A 19,876-nucleotide genomic window follows, 5' to 3' on the forward strand; every position below is an offset into this window, starting at 1 on the left:
AGCCTTTTTGCAGGCAGCGGTAATTATGGGATGGGAACAAAGGGGGTCCAGTTACTGTGGAAATAAGCCTTTTTCTGTATCCAACAAAGGCTGAGGAGGTGACTCACAATGGCCTCGGAAAGTATTCAGACCACCATTTTTTGTCATTGTTGCCGTTTTCTACCGTTTTAAATCTAAAAATGAAGAAACTTAGTTTGCACGTGTTTAATCACTTTGATATAGAAGTTGATTGGAACCCACCGATTGACTTCCCTTGATTTTACTCGTGCTTGTTAGTAGCGTGTTATTACCACCAGTAGGTGGCGGTACACCACCTAAAAGCTTTTTGCCAAATGACATGTTACCACCTGGCTCAGGTAAAACGTGTGACACTGAGATTAGATGCTTCATTACAAACAGAAAACATGACTAAAGCCATCAAAAAGTTCTTTGTGGAACTTATTAAAAAATTTGTTAGTGAATTTGTTAGTGTGCAGTGAAAACTCTGCTCGGTACAGCTAGTATATAAGTCTACCACAGATATTATCATTAGACAGTGAAGCACCAAGTAGAGGGTCCATCCACAGATCAGCAGTCAAAAGTTTGAATCATAAATTTTATGTTAGAGTTGTAGAGCAAAGATGATATCTAAAGACATGCCTCTCATCAGCTTTGTCCAAGTTGAAGGTTTTTAAAGTTTGATGGTATTTGGTGAGCTTGTTGGGGTGATCTATGAGCAATAGTTCAATAGTTCCCAGTTTTTGCTTGAAATGCCCAACCCTAGTTTATACCCCTGAAAAATAATTGAAGCAGATTATTAACATTTGGTGAACAAAGGCCAACTCCACACAAATACAACAAAAAATATGTGAATAAACTGCTCGTAGTAGTTCATACTTCACTGAAGTGCTCTCATTGTCCCGCCATATATACAACCACTGAAACAGCCGTTAAATGTGTCATACAAGCAGGCTTGCTTGGCTCGTCATCAGTTAATACACATGTTTCACTGCTTGATGATAATTTGTTAAGAACAATAGGTCACGGTTTTCACTTGGTATAATAATTGCCCCTATTCATAAAGGCCATTAAGACATCCTGTCCTATGGTGCTTCCATTGTAGGTATTGAGGGACAAAAATCAAGGTCCTAGATTAGTGTAAAACTATATTCCAAGTTTAATATAATGCATCAGCAAATTGATTTAGTCAATTCAAGTAAATATCCTTCTTATCTTTATGTTTTGTCACAGGAAGGACTATAGAATGTGTAAATCTAATTCACGGAGTGTTGGGATGGACTCTAGCCAATATGAACAAGAGGAAAGGTTTCAGCAAGTAAAGATTTTGGTGTTCACTTCAGTAAATGACAATGGTTTTAAGGTTTAGAACCTACCTTTTTAAGTATTGTACAAATATTAGATGAAAAGCCAATCTTAAAGTAATTGGACATGATTAGTACTTTAACAGATGCAGTGGATTATGACAGTTTTCAAATTAACAGGATAATCTGGGACAGATTACACACGTTATATCTCAGATTAAATGGATGCGAGTTCCACACCGTTCTCCATAAAACATTTTCAAGGCATTTTGGCAAACAACAGCAAGAACAGGAGTTCATTATGAAGAGCTGCTGGTGCGTTGGTTATTAATGTCCCCCAGGAGGCTGCTGCAGAGCTGGCTATTAGTTTCACCAAAGATCTGGATCCCCGTTTTGAAAGAGCACTGTGATATGTGTGCTCAACCAGAACGTGGTTCCTCAGAGACAAAGACAAAGTAGAATGTATGCTTGTTCAGGGGGCAGCATGAAGGGCCCCAGTAAACATAGCTGAATTTGCTGTTGTTGCTGCCTTTGTTCAGAAACACCATTTTCTTAATCCTGCTTGCTGGTTTTCACTCTTTTTTTTCTCAAGGTAAATCACACCCGAAAACAGAATTTCTATCTCACCTAGGACATTTTGGGACCTTAAATTAATCTTTTTTTCTTCTCCTTTTTAATAAAGTGAACACAGAAAACATTTATTGCCCAAAAAGTTCAATAGTAAGTAGTATATTTTCCAAGGTAATCATCTCAAGAAATAGCACATAATAAATACACTGCATATGAGTGGTAGAATACAGTGTATTTAAACAAGGGCTGTTCTTCACCACAAATATTTACTCTGCCCCAGCGGCTCCACAGTTTGACTTTCGATTGGCCCGGTGCTGTGTTTTTGGATGGATTTTCATATTAAATGATGAAGAATGTTCCATGTGGGAGTGGAGAGGGTTTGAGCCGCAGACATCCATCATTCTGCTCTGCTTTAACAGTGATGGATTTCACACTTAGTGGAGCCCGCAGTCCGGGCATCTTTGATATTGCTCAGCTTCCTTTGTGAATATTAAGTTGTGTGTGTTTGTACACGCGTATATTTAAGGACATTGTTTATTTTAGGTTCTACAGATGCATGCAGGAGGGAGTATGGACACATTTGCCTTGAAGTGTCACTCTATGTTTACATGGACACATTTAAATATCAGTTTACACCAACACTTCCAACCAGTGTTGACATATTTGCAGTTTTCTGGACAAATTGGGTTGCAAATGGGTGATAAAGTAAGTTCATTTTGTGTCACTCTGAGATCAGCAGTGTTTGTTTTACTTGGCTTTGATATTAGAGAACATTTTGATTAGGATAGCTTCATAGATTAACTGTATTTACATGCACATATAAACACGACATATTATAACATTTTAGTGAACATTATATAAGATGTTTGTGCGTGTCTACATTTGTTTTTGTAAGAGATCCGCAATAATATAGTTTTAATTTGAAATTTCTCTCCAACTGTCTAACTGAGACCATTATAAAGACTTAAATACAACTTCAGCTGTCGTAAAGACATATTTATCTGTGTAATACAAGCAAAAGTAGCCCATCATGTTACAGAACTACATGAATTGATCCCTTCTTTGCTCCAACATTTGGCCTCAGACACATAACACTGATGTGCAACGTTTTACGACTGTATTATACAAAAGAATACTTGTCATTGCTGCTTGTGTTAGAAGTCATCTCTAAATGAAAAGCATTATGTGTCCTGTGTAGATGGTATGAGTGATTAAAATAGGAATGTAGCTGTTCCATCAGATATGTGACATGGATGACTGAAAAACGTAGCTGAAATGCTTCAAGCTGTATAAAGGTATGTGATGAATTTAACTGTCTCCATTACTTGTTATCTTATTTCCATGTCTATGTGTCATTTCTGCAGTTGGCCAAGAAGATCCGGGAGAAGTTTAACCGGTACCTGGATGTGGTGAACAGGAACAAACAGGTGGTGGAGGCCTCGTACACGGCCCACCTCACCTCTCCACTCACTGCAATACAGGACTGCTGCTCCATACCAGTGTCTATGATGGAGTGAGTAACTTTTGTCTTTAAAGGTCCCATAAGCCGCACTTTTCATGTATTATATTTATTTGATTTGATTTCCATAAAAAGAAAATGTTGTGGTTTTAAGCACCAAAAAAATCTCTACATAGTTTTACATCTCCCATCTTAAGCTTTTCTCTAGAGCTCTACCATGAACAGGCTGATTTGTGTCTGTGCCTTTAAGGTGCATTGATATTAATGATCCTATCATCTGATTGGCTGAATGTTTTCTGCATGACGCACATTCAGGCCAATCACAGGTTTTATTTGTTACTTTCATTTGCTAGCTCCACGATGCAATGATTGCTTGGTATTTTGTTCCACATAAAAGCCCTGAGGGTGGAAATATGACATGAGTGGGTTTGTGACATCACAAGCTTACAGAAGTCCCAACAGTGAAGTTGCTACATATGGGTTGTGTGACTTTCTCCATGGACTAAGTGTTTTGACACATAGCTGCTAAACCTGCTGTATACTAAAGAATAAAAAAAGAAACCTCAATTTATGCAATGTGGGACCTTTTAACACGCATGCAAAATCACACTTTTCTCTCTTTCTTTGTATCATAATGCTTGCACAAAAATCTCTGCAGGAGGTTTCTGACTGAAAACCCACCACCCACTGTTAGCACCTGCACTCAGCTCTCTATACATTGCTTTATGCTCAAACTACATGCACAAATCCCCATTTGTCCGTGTTTAAACATGTTTTGATCATCCTTGGATGACTTATAGCTGTGTGTAAATCCCATCATTTACAGCCATGAGCAATACTAGCATGCTCTTGATACTTGGCCGCCTTTTTAAACTCTTCCCTCATTTCAGAACCTATTAAAATGTTTGTTGTTGCTTTGCTGCAGTGTACCTCAACAATTATAAGTTTTATGGGACTTGGAGCCCAGGATGGCATAACGATATTGGTGTTTTCATAGGTTATAAAGTTTATTGAAAAGCCGGGATGTGATGGTTGTGTTGGCATAGATATATTCACTGGATTTTTCATCATGATATTTAAACCTTTTGTAGCATAAAGGCTAATATTATTGACACAAAATTCAGTGTCACGATTATCTTCATTATGCTTCTTATGAATAGAGTGTAAATAGGCAATGGGGCTTTGTGAAAAGGGTGCCCACATGACAATTGTGTCTATTTCTTTTATCAAACTGGGTGTGGGATTGAAAATGTCAGATTTAAGTCCTATGCTGAGAGAGTTTAAAATTGGCCCAGCCTGCAGTGTAGACCCAGCTTTTCAGCCAATCACCGACTGCAGCAGGCAAAAACACAGTTCAAAGCTGAGAGAGAGAGGGGGGGGGGAGAAAGAGGAGAGAAAGAGGAGAGAAAGAGAGAGAGAGAGAGAGAGAGAGAGAGAGAGGTGCTTTCAGTTCTAATCTACAGAGCAGCAGCTGCCTCTACCCCTCATCCCTGCTCTCTCCATTTCTGTCTATCTTCCTCCCCTTTATCAGCCGATGAGGCCAGTTACTGGTCTCTGAAGGTTTTTTTTGCACTGCAGACTTCACAGGCTGCAAGGTCACCTGTCTTTGCTCCTGTCATGCAGAGGGCCAGGCTGTCTGGCTCAGGGCCACCGGCCACCTGTAGCTGAATCATGTGCATGACATATTGCACATACATTCAACACTCGTTCACGCACAGACACGCTGTATTTTTGTCCCAACATGTGCCCTGTAAAGCCATCTCTAAAACCCCGGATTTACAGCTTTGAGAGACAGTCGAGGCGAAAAGAAAAAAAAAAAAGATTCCCGAGGAAAAAGATTATATAAGACCTGGGCATGAGAGATGGAATGATGCAGGAGGAGTCACAAGGGTGGTGGTGGTGGTGGTGGAGGACATACCAAACTGAAGCGGAGTCTGATAGATCCCTGAACTTCAAAGGATCTTCCTCAGGGGAGGCAAAAGGCAAAGAGTTTTCTCGCTTTCATTTTTTGGGTTCATACAGGATCGCGAGATATTTTTAAGGACTGTACTCTAAAGAATTTAGGTCTCCCCTCCTGAGAGTGCTGCATGAGAAAATATCAAAAACAACTTTTCCTTCCCATTAAAATCAGGATCTGATAAGTTGCATGCAAAGCTAGGTTGGGCTCTATTTCTTGGATGTAACAAAATTATTGTTGTTCATAGACAACAGGACAGAACTTCAAACTTGTAGGAATAGTTTGACATTTTGGGAAATGCAGTTACTTGTTTTGACACAAGGGTGTTTGTCCAAAAATAGTCTGAGTATATAACATCCCACAAATTTGCAACTTGTCAATACACTTAAGTTTTTGTAGTGAATAAAGGAACAGCATATGAAAATGCCTGAGCTTTAGCTATGCTTGTAGCAGATTTTGTTACCTTTGGACAGAGCCAGGCTAGTTGGTCCCCCCCCCCCCCCCCCCGCCCCCGTTACCTGGCTTTATGCACGGCTAAGCTAACGGGCTGCTGTCTCCAGCTACATACTAAACAGACATATATAAGAATAGTATCCATCTTCTTATCAAACTCTGCAAGAAAAGGGCAATCAGCTTAACATCAAGCCTTGAAGTGGGTGTTGTATCGTACAGTATCACGTTGGAAAAATTACATCGTGCTTTCCGGCTGGTTGGACGGGAGTTAGCCCGGCATTGTGACTGGACTTCCGCTCCGTGTCGTCCACTTCAGAATGTCCTTCACTGGTCTCGGGCATCAGCTGCTTGTGGGGGTCTCAGTCAGGTCAGCCAGTTTAATGGGGGATCAGGTGATTCACAGCGTGTCCATGTCTGCTAGCCGTCAAGCTGGCAGGCTATCATTTCACAGGGAGGCCACCGAGGGCAGTGCTTAGTGCTCAGTGGTATGCTTTAATCACTACTCTGCATCAACGGCAGGCCGGACCTGAAAATAGCAAGTGTATGTGGCTCGTAGAACCGGTGTGGGTGCACATCGGTCTGTATGTTTATATTTTTTAACATGCGATCTCCAGGTGCTCATTTCAACAGTTCCTCTGCTATGCACTTGTAAAAGTGAGAAGTGTGCTTGGCAGCAGCCCACATGGCACTTAATAGTCTCTTTTCACCAGTAGATCTTGAAGAGGTAAACTAATAAATGGGCTGTTAAAGGGAAATACTTTTAATATCAACCAGAAAAGTTCTTTTATGAGGGAAACAAACAAATGTCTCACTAAAATATGAGAAGAGAAAGACAGAAAAAAAGCTAAATGTGGCAAGGTGTGCCTAAAGACGACTGATGCCTTCAGGCATGCCCACATCTCAGCGGCGTGTTAAACATCAGTGCTTCATTTAGAGAACTAGGTGGAAAAATCTGTGTTTGCACCAAACTTCACGGTAATGCTTCCACTTGGAGCAGAACTATTCGTGATACTTATGCACTTTGACCATTTGCTACTTCAGCTGTAGCTTTAAGAAATACTGTTTTTAACCTGGCTCTTAACTCTGACAGATACGGATCCATCTTCATTGATCAGGATTTGATCTTCCAACACTACAGGCTTGAAATGTACCTTATGTGATTAAGAGGGATTTTGTTTTTATGGAATCAAACATAAATAGTTCGTCCAATTTATGCCAACTGCTTCATCAAATTTGGTCCAGAAGATGTGCGTGTGCAAACTCGTTGATCTTTTTTCATTGCTGCTGCATCCATCAAACGTCAATCTTCTGCTTGTGTCCATTTGTTTTCCTAAAAGTTCAACTGTTAGTACAGAATTTCTAGTGCATTAACTGCAGGTGGCTCAGTTAAATGTGTACACACACTGGGTTTCAAGCTCTTTTTTGCAAACACCGTACATGACAAAATATATTTGTTTTCAATGTTATTTGGTTGCTGAACACAACTTCAAATGCCCAGATTGACTCCTTGTGATCACAGGAGTGCTTCACAATATGCAGCAATATCATATGAGGGGTGATATTGCAGAAGTTCAATATCTACCCTCATAAATTAAACATAAAGATTAACGGTAGCATAGTGCTAGTGCCTAGCTCGTGTTTCTAAAGAGGAATTCTCACTATCTGAGCTGTTGGCAGAGCTACAGGTCAATTCAAGGGTATATGTTGCACCGGTGAGATGCTGCTCAGTCTTTCGTGCTTCAGATCAAGCTGATCTTCTGGTGTCCTCGTTGCTCAGTCAGCAAGATGATGATATCTGTGTTTGCATATCAGAAGAGGAGATGGCAGGTTGTGAGGGGGTTTGTTTAAGTGACCCCAGCAGGTGTATATGCTGGGCCACGTTCAGAACTCTGTTAAGCCTCTGTTAATGTCAATTTTCCTCCTCCTTGGCTCTTCTCCTCTTTGTCCTTCTGTCCTTGCTTCCCTTCAACTTTCCAATTTTTTTAACCTGCTTACATTTATTTCATCTTCGTTTCATCTTCATCTTTTATCCTCCTTCATCTTCACCTTCCTTTCAGCCTTTGGCCCTCCTCCCATCCTTTACTCATATTCAGGGAGGTCACATGGGCTCAACTATATGGCCTCTTTCTATTCTTTTTTTTTTTTTTTAACCCATTCAAACTTCAATCATTAGAATTCAGCATCCCAAACACAACCTTCACACTAATAACAATAAAATACATTCAAATATGTAGTCTTTACTTATTTTCCTCACAAGACTGTACTTTCAAACACATATTAAACATCAAATCAATAACCTAAATATGCTTTTAGTCAAACAATAATAGTGGGATTTAGACCTCACTTGAGCAAACACACCAATAAATCGGTTAGTAGCATCAGTAGTAGTAGTAGTAGTAGTAGTAGTAGTAGTAGTAGTATCAGTAGCCTACAAATTGAACCAGTAAATACAGAAGTGTCCCCAGTGTTACTCTCCCCCAGCATATCAACGCAGCCATTAAGTGAGATGACTTAAACACCAGTGCTTATTTACAAACTAATATGAGTTATAATGAGTCATACATGTATATTAACCAATACCTCATTCACAATAAAATTAATTTATCCAGTAAAACTGTGCATGTCCAACAAAAAGCCAATTAGTGTGCCAGTAGACTGAAAGTGGGCAGGACTGATATGACTAGAAGCCAGAACCCCATTTCCTCATCATGGCTGGTCACGATCCAGAACTAAAAACAATAGTGGTAAATTTGTATTCATCATCTCCATTAAAAGTGCCACTCTCTCCAAAAAGAAAAACAATCTAAAAACTGATCAACATTAAAGTGTTAGCAGTGGTTGTATGTCATCACTATACGTGTAGGTGCACAGCTATGCAGCGAGCTAAACCGCTGTCTCATTAAATGTTGAAGACAGCAGTTGGCCTTTGAAGTTTTCACTGGAAGCAATAGTGAAGCTGTGAACACGGTGTTGAGAACAAATTAAATTATGCAACAGTGTGTTCACATCGAGATGAGTATCCAGGTTAAGAGACTAATCCTGGTTTTGATCATATTTGGGATATGACATTTCCGTGAAACACGGAGAAATGTGGTTTTGCATCTTGTTATTGTGATAAATCCTAGTTACTGAATCATACATGCCTGCTGTGTTCACAAACAAAAAGCTGCAAATTTGAAATAATTAATCTTTCCGGTAACCTGTAACCTTTTTCTACAGACTTAAATCTTCAAAATGATGGAGTATATTTAACTTATTCAATACTGAATGACTAAATTGACTTTCTCCATTGCTCCAAAAGTGAATTTTTTTTTTTTACTGCAGCTATTGTTTCTGCTTCTTGTACATCACGTGTCACTCAGTATTCAGAAACCTGGATAAGATGTGCAGCAGTATCCATGTTTTCAGAAAATATTTCCATGAATTTAAAATAAATCTCAGCTTTATTTTTTAACCTGCTCTGCTAATTTCATTCACCCTGCTATTTTTGTATATCTGCAGGCAACATTGCCCTACATCTATAACATTATTGACTGTCATAAATTGACTATATACATCTGTACAGTCTAATACAGTTGGCTGAGCAATTAAACCCTGATTATTTTAGAAAAATATTTATATTTTGTTGTCACTGTGTCAGAAATTTAGGAGGACTTGGAGGGGTACTAATTTGAAAGGTGTTGCCAATATTGTGTCCACCACTATTTTCATACCAGTGAGAGACCAGAATATTAAAGACACCTCTCAGTTGAACTTGTTTTTAATTCTGCATATTGATATTACAGTCAGATCTGTCTGGGTAGGGCTGTCATCCAGAGCCAGATACATGAAAGGCCTTCTTCAGGCACTCTCGATTCTCCAGCTAGCATGTTGTCTGCTTTACCACTTCTACCGCTGAGGGATTGCAAACACATTAGAAATTATATTATTATTGACGTTTGAGTTCACACAACACCAGGCCTCTTCAAGGTAATTGTTCTCACTGGGGTTTCTGAACGGTGTAGGACTACATCCTCTGTGGATATACATGGTTCCTGCAGCTGGGTGCAACTTGATGTAAGAGGATTTTATAAACATTGGATGGCGAGAAACTGCTGAAAGCATCGGGTGCTGCCTTATTTAGAAGAGTCTTTCTGTTACTCTCTGTGCTTCAAGGCTCTGGGCTTCCTGTCCGTTCTCTTCGTGTCCTCACAAACATTTATATTTCTAAAATTCAAAGGAACTGGTTTTTTTCCCCTTTGGTTTTTCAAAAATGATGAATCTCGGTTTCATTCTGGGCTAAAAGCAAAGACAAAAATGTCAAAATTCAAAGACTTTTAAAGACCCTCAAATGAAAATCAAGTTTTAACTTGGGTAAATACAATGTGGTGTTTTTAATATGCTACAAGACATATCATGAGTGAAATGAGCTGTCAGTGTCATGACTCAACATTTCCACTTTGAAACTGCATTGCACTGATGAGAATCTCAAAGACACAGATTTGGACAGCCAGGGTTTCATACATCACACACCTGGGGAACCAATCACATCAAGTTGCAGGGGCGGGGCTTTCCACGTCAATGAAACCTCCAGCTCGTGTTGCGTGGGTGGAGACAGAGGCCAGGGCTATTTGCATGTTTATAGATCTGTGTGTACTGAATGAAGGCAAAGGTGTCACTTTAAGCCACTTTAAGGCATTTCCTTAAATAAACTTTAAAATAAGTAATTGTTATGAACAAAGATGGATTTAATCAACAGCAGATGAGGGATTTTGACAAATTATAGTCTTTGGGGTTAACTATTTGTTGAATTATCTTCGGATTCACTCCTGATTACTGCAGAACACTCCCCTTTTGGGAGGTATGGTAATGATGCGAGCATTCCTTCCATACATTATTAATATGCATATTCTGTAAGAATAATTGGAAGAATTGTACAGAGCTTTTTGCAACATTTATGGATAATTAGAATTTCTACTATTATTTTTATATTCAGTTATCAAATCCAGCTCGTATATATATATACTTTTTGTGTCTGTTGAGTCCTGCCTTTTTGTAAACCAGATTTTTGGTGCCCTTATTAAGATGTCTGATCAGACTCGAAGCTCTCTCTCCCTCGCTCTCTCTCGCTCTCCCTCGCTCTCTCTGTCTCTCTCCCTCATATGTTTTTTGATGTGAAATTCAAAGCGGCTGCAAATGTATTTTTTATCTAGCACACATTTTGCTGAGCGTCCTGCCCAAGACTTCTATGCAGAGTGTGTTGAAGGAGAATAGTAATGACTTTGGCCTTTTGGGACTCTAAATGAGTGAAGTTCAAATGCAGCCTGCACATCACAGCACCCGTCAATCAAACTGGCCAGGGCCAGGTCTGCAAGCAGAGAGAGCCAAAGAGTGTGTAGCGTGTGCATGTGTTTAGGTGTGCACATGTGTGCCTGTATGTTGCTGAGCCAGAGGGGGTGGGGGGAGTCCAGGAATGGAAGGATCAAAGCTCTCAGGCTTGGTGCAGTGCAGAGCAGCCGGCTCCTCTGCATACCTCCCTCTATTTGTTTTGTGGGTTTTGGAAACCAGGTTTCACCATCAACACACACATTTTAAAATAACGCTGCTTATGCTTTTGCTGAACACCAGAATGAAGTACTGAAAAATGATCGGCTATGTCATGCGTGATATTTGTAGGAACACCAGCGTGTTAAAGATGTGCTGATTGTGATACGTGTCTCGTTGTCTTGACACTTCTTTAACACTTTTGGGTGTGTGTATGCTCAAGGACAACACTGCAGCCACATCTTTCATATCACACCAGAGCTCCTTGTGGAGACCAGTTAAAACAGCCAGCCTCGCCAGCCAATGCAAGCGAGGAACAATGACTAACAAGAGTTTTTAATTTGTTCATTTAAAGCTCATTACAGATAACGGAAATACTGCCCATCTTCTTCTTTGTCAGAGCGTTGCCAGAGTGTAACTGACATCGGGGATGTATCCTGAATGCTGACAGTCAGGAATCATCATTGTTTTGTTAAGGGGGAAATAAAATTTCTAATCATACCAGGAGACACATATGTATGTATGTATGCTTGTGCTTTTGTGTAATGGTTTTAAATTACAAAAGCATTCACTATCTAAAGCACAAACGTACAGGATGGTTTTCAACCACCAGCAGAAATTCCACCCAATTTTGTGATACATTTGTGTCACTGACATAGTAGTATATATATATAAAAAAAAAAAAATACTGTAAATTGATGCTCATTTTATTTGCCACAGATAATAAAGTATGTCCTGGAATATGTGTAAAATTACTTCCTTCACAGTGATCCATGGATTTATTATGGAGTAAAGTATCTCAAATCAGCTGACCTGAATTTGCCCTATGGTGCTTTGCAGTAAACGCACATCTAAACATCTCAGACAAAACAGTTTATTGTAACTACAACCATCCGTCCTGCGTACAGAACTTCAAAAGCAGGTCACTATTATTTTTCTTGCATAAACCTTGATTAATCCTTTTTTTTTTTCTATTGTAACCTGTTGGACTTACAAATCCAAGTTAGAGCTTGAAGCCCCCACACTTTGTCCTTAAACTTCTCCTCTGTCTCTGTGTGTCCACTCTGTCTGACTTCCTTAAGGCCTTTCACAGATAAGAGATCAGACAGTATGCATCCTGCAGATGCCCTTACCCACATATGAGTATCTGCTTGTTCTGTTTAATTACATTTCTCTTAATCAGCCTCTCAGTCCGGTTGTGGAGAAAGAACTGTTTCATCAAGTTCTTAAATTCTTCTTTAGTCTTATGAAATGAAGGAATACATGAAAATGCCACACAAGTTTGAGTACAATAGAGAAAGCAAACATTTCCTCTTCGTCAGCCTCCATTGTGTGTTTGTTTAGAGGTTGGCAATGTAAATGTTTAAAGCAATTATCTTCCATTTTTCTATGAGCCCACCCTTTATTCTCCATCCACTTTCATCTCCTCGTATGCCATATGTTTAAAGTAACCCTAAACTCGGCCGTAGAAGAGCCTCTGCATGTCAGCCAGTGGTCTTTTGGGTCCTGTTTTCTAAAAGAGTTCAATCTGTTCCATGTAATCATGGCTCAATTGTTATTGTATGTAGGAGGACCATGTGAAGAGTCTAGGTTATTTAAATTTGGAATTGTGACCGAGGTTTCATAAGAAACTGATGGACAGCAACGATTCTCAAAAATTATGTAAACTGCTTTGACACATGAGAATAGCTAACTTTTGCAATATCAAAGAAATTCTGATAAATTACATGAAGACATTTTCAAGGGTGCATTATGGGTAACTTAATCCATGGAATCATTTAAGGAGGGGACTTCACACATGCTGTGTCTCCTCTCAGTTTCTCAGTTTAAACCACCTCAACCGTATCATTGTCCTTTCATGAGAATTCTGTTCAGGAAGGGAACAACCAGAGGCAATATTAGTGTAAAGGTCGCTGTGCACATCAACTGTACAACCTCTGTTGTCTGTCAATTTTTTTTTTTTTAAATGACAAAGTAGGAATGAGGGAAATAATAAAAAGTTTGACATAGAGACAGATGATACAAGTTGGGACAGATGATTTTGAATCATCAAATTACACTGACAGTCCTTCTTACAATCACATTTATATGTATTCTGGGAATTCGGTATTAGCTTTGTTCAGAGAAAAGCAGAATTCGAGCAGTTTTCCATGGAAAGTATTATTCACCCGCTGTAACTTCGGCTTTAATATGAGGTCTGGGCAACAGATGATATAGTTAGTGATACATTGTAGCTCAAATGAAACAACCGCGGTCTATTAGTTTCAGCAGATGTTTCATGTTATTTCATTAACTTCATGGTTTCACTTTTTTCAAATAATTGTGTAAGTCGTGCAGAGCGCAGTCAATAGCTTTCTAGTTAAAACGTGACCGTTGCTGTAAAGTCAGAGGTATGTGTAAACCTGTGAGTTTGGTTTTACAGGAAATAAAGCAGTGGAGTAGTAAATCTGTTAGTGCTGAGAGAAAAGCCAGCGCTGCTGCACCAACAAATGAGTTGGACACGCTCTGTAAATTCTCAAATCTTGCCTGTTTGTGTGTTTTTAGGTTTGATGGTAACTTCAATACCAACGTCTCCAAGACCATCTGCTGTGACAGACTTTCCCCCACCGTCAACAGCCGAGCATTCAACCCCGGACGAGACCTCAACTCAGGTTTGATACGCATGCACACACAAAGATCACTCCAGATGAAGGGACAATTATTAGCTCGCATAGAAACTGATCAGGTTCATGAAATTCAACATGGATGCAGAGTTTGCCGACGATAATTTATCAACTGTTTCCACGGCAACCAGATTTTAGTTAAGAATTTGTGTTATCTATTCTATCCTCCAGCTTCTGAAATGTAAAAAAAAAAAATATATATATATATATATATATAGAGGACTGATTGATCCGAGATTAAAATAATAATCCAATGAAATGTTTTCATGGTCTTCCTCACTCTCACTTTCTTCAATTTTACATTCCGCCTCTTGATTTTTTTTTCAGCCTTTGATTTTAAAAAGCTTTATTTTATAGCCTGAGATCAAATGCACTCAGTTTGACTTTGAACTCTTGTCTGCAATTGTGTTTAGGTTGTATGTTTTTATCATCCTGTTGTTAAGAGCTTTTTGGTTCTTTGATTCTCCTCTCACTTTACCTCAAATGGAAATCCTCCAATCATCATGGCATCATCTTACAAAAACTGTGCATATTCATATGTAACTGTACATGTGCTATGTACAACCACAACATCCTGCTTGCAAATCATACGAGTAAAAGCCATGGAAAACAGTGTGATGGTTCCAGATTGCATAAGCACATTGCAGAGTATTACCATGTAAAAGCCACATGTGTCTGCACCGCACATGCCAGTCTGCATTTGATTAAGAAGAAAATGGACCAATTTGACTGAAGCCAGGCAAAGGCCAACTTTCCCCCGCTCGTCTTTCTGTTCTGCTGCCATCGCTCGGTTAGTGGTGTGCTCCTCCCGCTTCCAGAGGAGAAATATCAAACCGTACATGCATATGTGACACACACAGGGTGTACTTCCCGAAATAATGAAGCCCTTTCCTTATGTCTCTCAATTTTCCAGTTTCAGTCCCACGTTTATTGTAAAATCACTGCCAGTTCCCTTGAGAAATGTGTGTTTGCATATTTCTGGGAATTTTACCAATCCAAGTTTGATGTTGGGATTGTGAACGTTTTAAAAATCCATATAAAAATGGTCGAAGAATGTAGAAGAATGTTAGTGAATTTGCCAACACTGCATGCGATTTATCAATTATCATAACTGTTTTTACAAGGATAAGTCAGGTAAGAATGCAGCTTAAAACTCCACTAATATGTTTCCTACTTTGTTTCCCCATAAATGCTTACTGATTTACAGAAAGTTCTCAAACTTACGTCGCCAAAATGTGTCTATTTTCTAATATATTACCAGTGCTATATGGCATAGTAGGAAGCAGGCAGTTTAACCTATCTCGACTAAATTCAAGGCAAAAAAAAGTTACACAAACAGACTCAACTTCCTGCATAACTTGCGTCCTGCAATGTGTTGACGAGCTACAAAAATTGGTTGCAAAACTTAGCTCAGGTTTTGAGAACAATTTGTTTTTGGTGCAATAAAAATAAAAAAAATAAAAAAAAAAAAAAACTGAAACAAACAAACTGCAAAACATTAAAGGGATTACTTAAAGGCATCAGATTTGAAGTACACTGAACATTACTCTTCCACTGCACCGTAGATATTGCCCACTCGGTGAAACCGCCATCATCATTTGCTCTTCCTTTGTCATCCCACCGTTGCCCCCACCTCAGTTTTGTTCCCAGATATCCCTTCTCTGCACACCATTCACAATGACTGCCATTCATAACAGGTCACCATCGGCAGGGTTTTATTTTTCCCTACAAGCCAGTCACGGCCAGTTCAAGTTACCTCCCCTCCCCTGCCTCCCCTCTCCTCTCTCCGTCCCTCACACTCAGCCCTCCTTGACCCCCACACTCCCTGTGTATTCATTCTCTCCCATTTGTCTCAGCCCAGTCTAAACAAGCAGCTATAGGGGGGGAGGGAGAGGGTGATGAATGATGGGAGGGGTGAGAGTAATGGAGTAATTGTATCAAGACTGCATTGTATTTCTTCCATCTTCTCTCCTCTCATCTTCCATTTTACTCTTTTTGGGAGGAAGTGGAAGATGGTGTATGTGGGAGGCATCGGTACTGAGGTGGGAGAGAAGAGACGGGTAGATGAGCGATGACTGAGGTGGAGTGCTGTTTGATTACAGCTCTGGTTTGACTCATCTTCTCTCCTCTGTCTAGTTTTTTTCTTTCTTTCGAAGCAATTTCAGCTGTTTCACTGACTTGGAGATGCCTCCCATTTGCGATATTCTTCCACGAATTTCCTCTCCATCGGCCCCTCTTTTTTTCATCAACTTGAACTCCAATTTAAGTCCCGAGTGCCACTGAACACTTTGGCTCACATTCACCATGCCATGCTGCATGGCTGTGTCTGACAAGCTGGGAAACCAAACAACCAGAATTCCAGAAATGAGTGTAAATACAAACTAGTTTTTTTTTTTTTATCCACACAGCAAGGTCTTCACATAATGCTCGCATAACTTCAACTGAACCTAATTATGGCAAGTGGAGCCAGATTTTCACTTTGAAACCCATGTGATGATGAGAGTGAAGATGTAGAGCTGTTCACAGGATACAGAAGCTCTCTATTATCAAGGTGCTGCAGCTCCACGATTGTTCAGTCAGTTGCTCAATCAGTCTGTTGTTCTGCAGTTCAATTTTTCACGAACATTCATGGCCCCCAATGACTTTGATGAAGCTCCGAATTTCCATAAAGCATATCCAGCAGGTCAAGATGTTCACTTCCTGTGAAATATCTCCACATCTCCCACATGCAAAATGTCCCTGTAAAAGCACCAGAATAATGGTAGTGACATGTGTTTGGAACCTACATGAGGTTGATATTTGTGGTTGTGTTGGTTGGATCACCATAAAATTCAGCCGACACAATCATGCCCTCCTTAGGATAAATTGTAACCACTTTGATTATCACCTAACTTTTCCTCATGTGACATCACCGGGTTAAAAAAAATGTATTTGTCCAATAGTTTGTCACTCCCATTAGCATCTGTTGTGTTTTGTCTATTAGCAAATGTTAGCTTGCTGTCACACAAAACTAAGATGAGGAATGAAATAAATATTAAATTATTAATTTTATATTTGCTCAACATTACAGTGCCGTCATTGTCAGAATATGTGAGCTATATTTTTACAGCAGAATTGAGAGATAATTCCTTGCTTTGTTGTTGTTAAGATGATTAAGAACATTATTTCATGTCTAGATTTCAGTGGTTCCCTTTTTGAACAGTCTTTTGTAGAGTGTAAGTGCGAGAGAGCTATGATTGCGCAATCCCTAACCTTTTAACAAAGCCATTAAACTAGCTGTTAAAAACTTGAGTGGCAGTAAAAGTACAATCCTCTTGACATTTCTTCAATATTTATAACATTCTCATCGAGCAAGTGATACTTAAAGCTATTAATTTGGTGTATTTATGTCCGTGTGCTCTTGCAGCAGGTCATTTGCAGATTGTCAGGAGTTGTGTGGTTGGAGGAAATGGGCGTCATCGGGGTCCCATTTCTTGGCTGGTCCATCCGTTTCTGAGAAGATCTAAACATTGGTGGCAGGATGGAGAACTGTAGCCTGACAGATGTATACAGAGCCCTTCTTCCACTGTCAACACAACGGAGTGGTTCCTGTTTATATGAGCCTCAGAGATGGATGAAGTGACGGGGCAGAGATGATGTATGATGCGTCTCAAAAGAAAAGTCAAGTAAATGTAGCCGGAGGTGCTTTTTGGTGCTGTGTTTGGCATTTGGATGATTTTACAGTACTTCTATGGTTTTTCTATTTGTGTATAACTTACTTTTGTGTATAACTTACTTTTTACTTTTGGTGTTAGTTGAAAGTAATATTCCATCCCATCCATAGCAAAAAAAAAATAGGCTTTGGCTTGTGTTAAAGCTGGAAGTTTGGAAAAGGTCAAAACAGGTTTGTTTTAGCAGGTGATTAATCCAAAGTAATCACATGCCAAGAACCACATTTTGGGACTATTTAGACCCAGCTGACATGTGAGGATGGTAGTTAGCGTGTCTGGCAAAGACCGTATATGCAATTAACAAGAAATCTGAAATCCCATTTTAGGTAATGGAAACCTCCATGTGAATAATAACAACGAGTCAGCTAAATGATAAAATAGCTGGTGATTACTTACAGCTGCTAATGACCCTAAACAAAAGGGACATTTTTATTAGTGCAAAGTAATTAAACATTGTAAAGTTTGGGTAACTCAAATCAAACCATTTCTTCGAAAAGAAAATCAACTGAATGTTAAGCTAGATTAATTTAACAGCTAAAACAATAAGTAGTAATTTCATGGGTTTAATAGATTTAATGCAATTACATAAAAGAGAAACTGAAATTTTTAACAACTTCCCAAGTTTTTCAGCCTGCTACTAAATTTTACTTGTTTGTTTATTTTACCTTTTTTTGTACCAGGAAGTCCCATTGAGATCAAAAATCTCTTTTATACAAGGGAGACCTGGCCAAGGCAGCAGCCTATATACTTACTATATGTATCCTATGAATATAGTTTCATTATAATAGTAGGATTGGTTAATTTGGCTGTTTGAGGACTTCAGGTGGCTGGATTCACCACTGTCGGTCTGCATTCTTGTATTTTAATACATGAAAGGTTGTTTTATCAGGTGTATTATGTTATTTTAATGAAGCGTACTTTGATGGCTATGCTCTGTTTCTTCTCTGGCTCTGTTTTTGCTTGGTTGAAGGCCCAAAAGTTTCTATTTGTGTCCCTCTAACACCCCCCTCCCCCTCCGCCCAACCCGTCTCTTTGTGAAAGCCCGTTTTGTATTGCAGCGAGCGGAAAGGAAGTTGCTGGCTTTGTGATGGGATCTCTGTGAAGATACTGTTGACTCTGTGACCCAGTAAAAAGAAGAAAAAAAAAATCTTTCTGTTAGTTTTGAGCAAATAGGCTGTGCAGAGGTTGTGGTTGGCTGTTATTTCAGACAAAATCCAGAATCCAAATGAAAGAAATGTGCTGTAGTCAGCAGTAGTCGAGCAGTTTAAACTTCTTCTTCATTGAGTTTATCCATTCTGTGGTAGGTGTGACTGGGGTGATGTCTCTCCATGTGTACACTATGTCCAGTCTGAAAGGGATGTATTTGATTCCTTGTCGGGCCTGAACACGCAGGCTTGCATCGATCTGATATGGTGTGAAAAGGCCAATAACAGAAAACAATGCACACGTGAGGGAGGTGTACAAGTTAACAGATGTTTTGTGTGCAGCAGCTCACAAATGTGATTAATTAACATCCTCCAAATTGAATAGTATTCATGTTTTAAATTGTCCTTCAACAATAATTGTTAAATATTTCTGACTGTGTTGTAAATGTAAACTCGGCCTGTGAATTGACGTGTGTGTGGAAATCTTTTCAACTTGAGCAGTGAGATTTTTTTTTAAATCTCAACCTGAAGCTTAATGAATCTGGTTTATGAAAATACAGAGATGAGAGGGGGAAAAAAAAAACATTGTACAGGCCAGTGAGTTTTGAGTTCAGTAGGCATACAGGTGCTAGTGGGTGTTTTGGCTATTTTGAATGCATAAACAGAAATAGTTCAACCATCAAATTCACACAAATAATGCAGCAAAACAAATTTAACTTGTTTTCTGAATATACCTTTTGTCATTTTTGCCTTCAATGGTATCCATTAGTTGCGATACCGACAGGAAAAAGAGGGATAGGAGTTTTGACAGGTAACAAACATCCCAATGGATGGAGTCCAATCATAATCCATAATCCATGTGTAGCCTCCCTTCTGCATAGTACTGGGACTTCAACTTAAGATGTTTAACACTACGCCCAACAATTGTAGCAGCTACACGTACCACTTCTGTCATATCAAATGTGTAATAGAGTATTTTTAAGTGTATATTTATGTCAGTTAAAGTAAAGTTTATGTGTAAAGCTTGGTTTTACATACCATTTTCAAAGGGCTTTAAAGGCCAGCAAGTTCTTGACCCAGTTCACTATATCGTAC

The 19,876-nt window shown here is 39.3% G+C and overlaps 1 protein-coding gene across 1 annotated transcript in view; it reads left to right on the forward strand.

Annotated features, from left to right (window-relative positions):
* Positions 1 to 19,876, forward strand: part of cachd1 (cache domain containing 1) — an 86,772-nt gene that overhangs the window by 38,358 nt on the left and 28,538 nt on the right. Inside the window, 2 exon segments of the mRNA XM_069704782.1 lie at positions 3,236 to 3,384; positions 13,808 to 13,914. Of these exon segments, the coding sequence (XP_069560883.1) occupies positions 3,236 to 3,384; positions 13,808 to 13,914 (256 nt within the window).

The sequence above is a fragment of the Brachyistius frenatus genome, unplaced genomic scaffold (genome assembly GCF_029030835.1).
Source record: "Brachyistius frenatus isolate BFR_SWC_R1_liver_20210118 unplaced genomic scaffold, ASM2903083v1 Contig_52, whole genome shotgun sequence".
NCBI classification, from domain to species: Eukaryota; Metazoa; Chordata; class Actinopteri; family Embiotocidae; genus Brachyistius; species Brachyistius frenatus.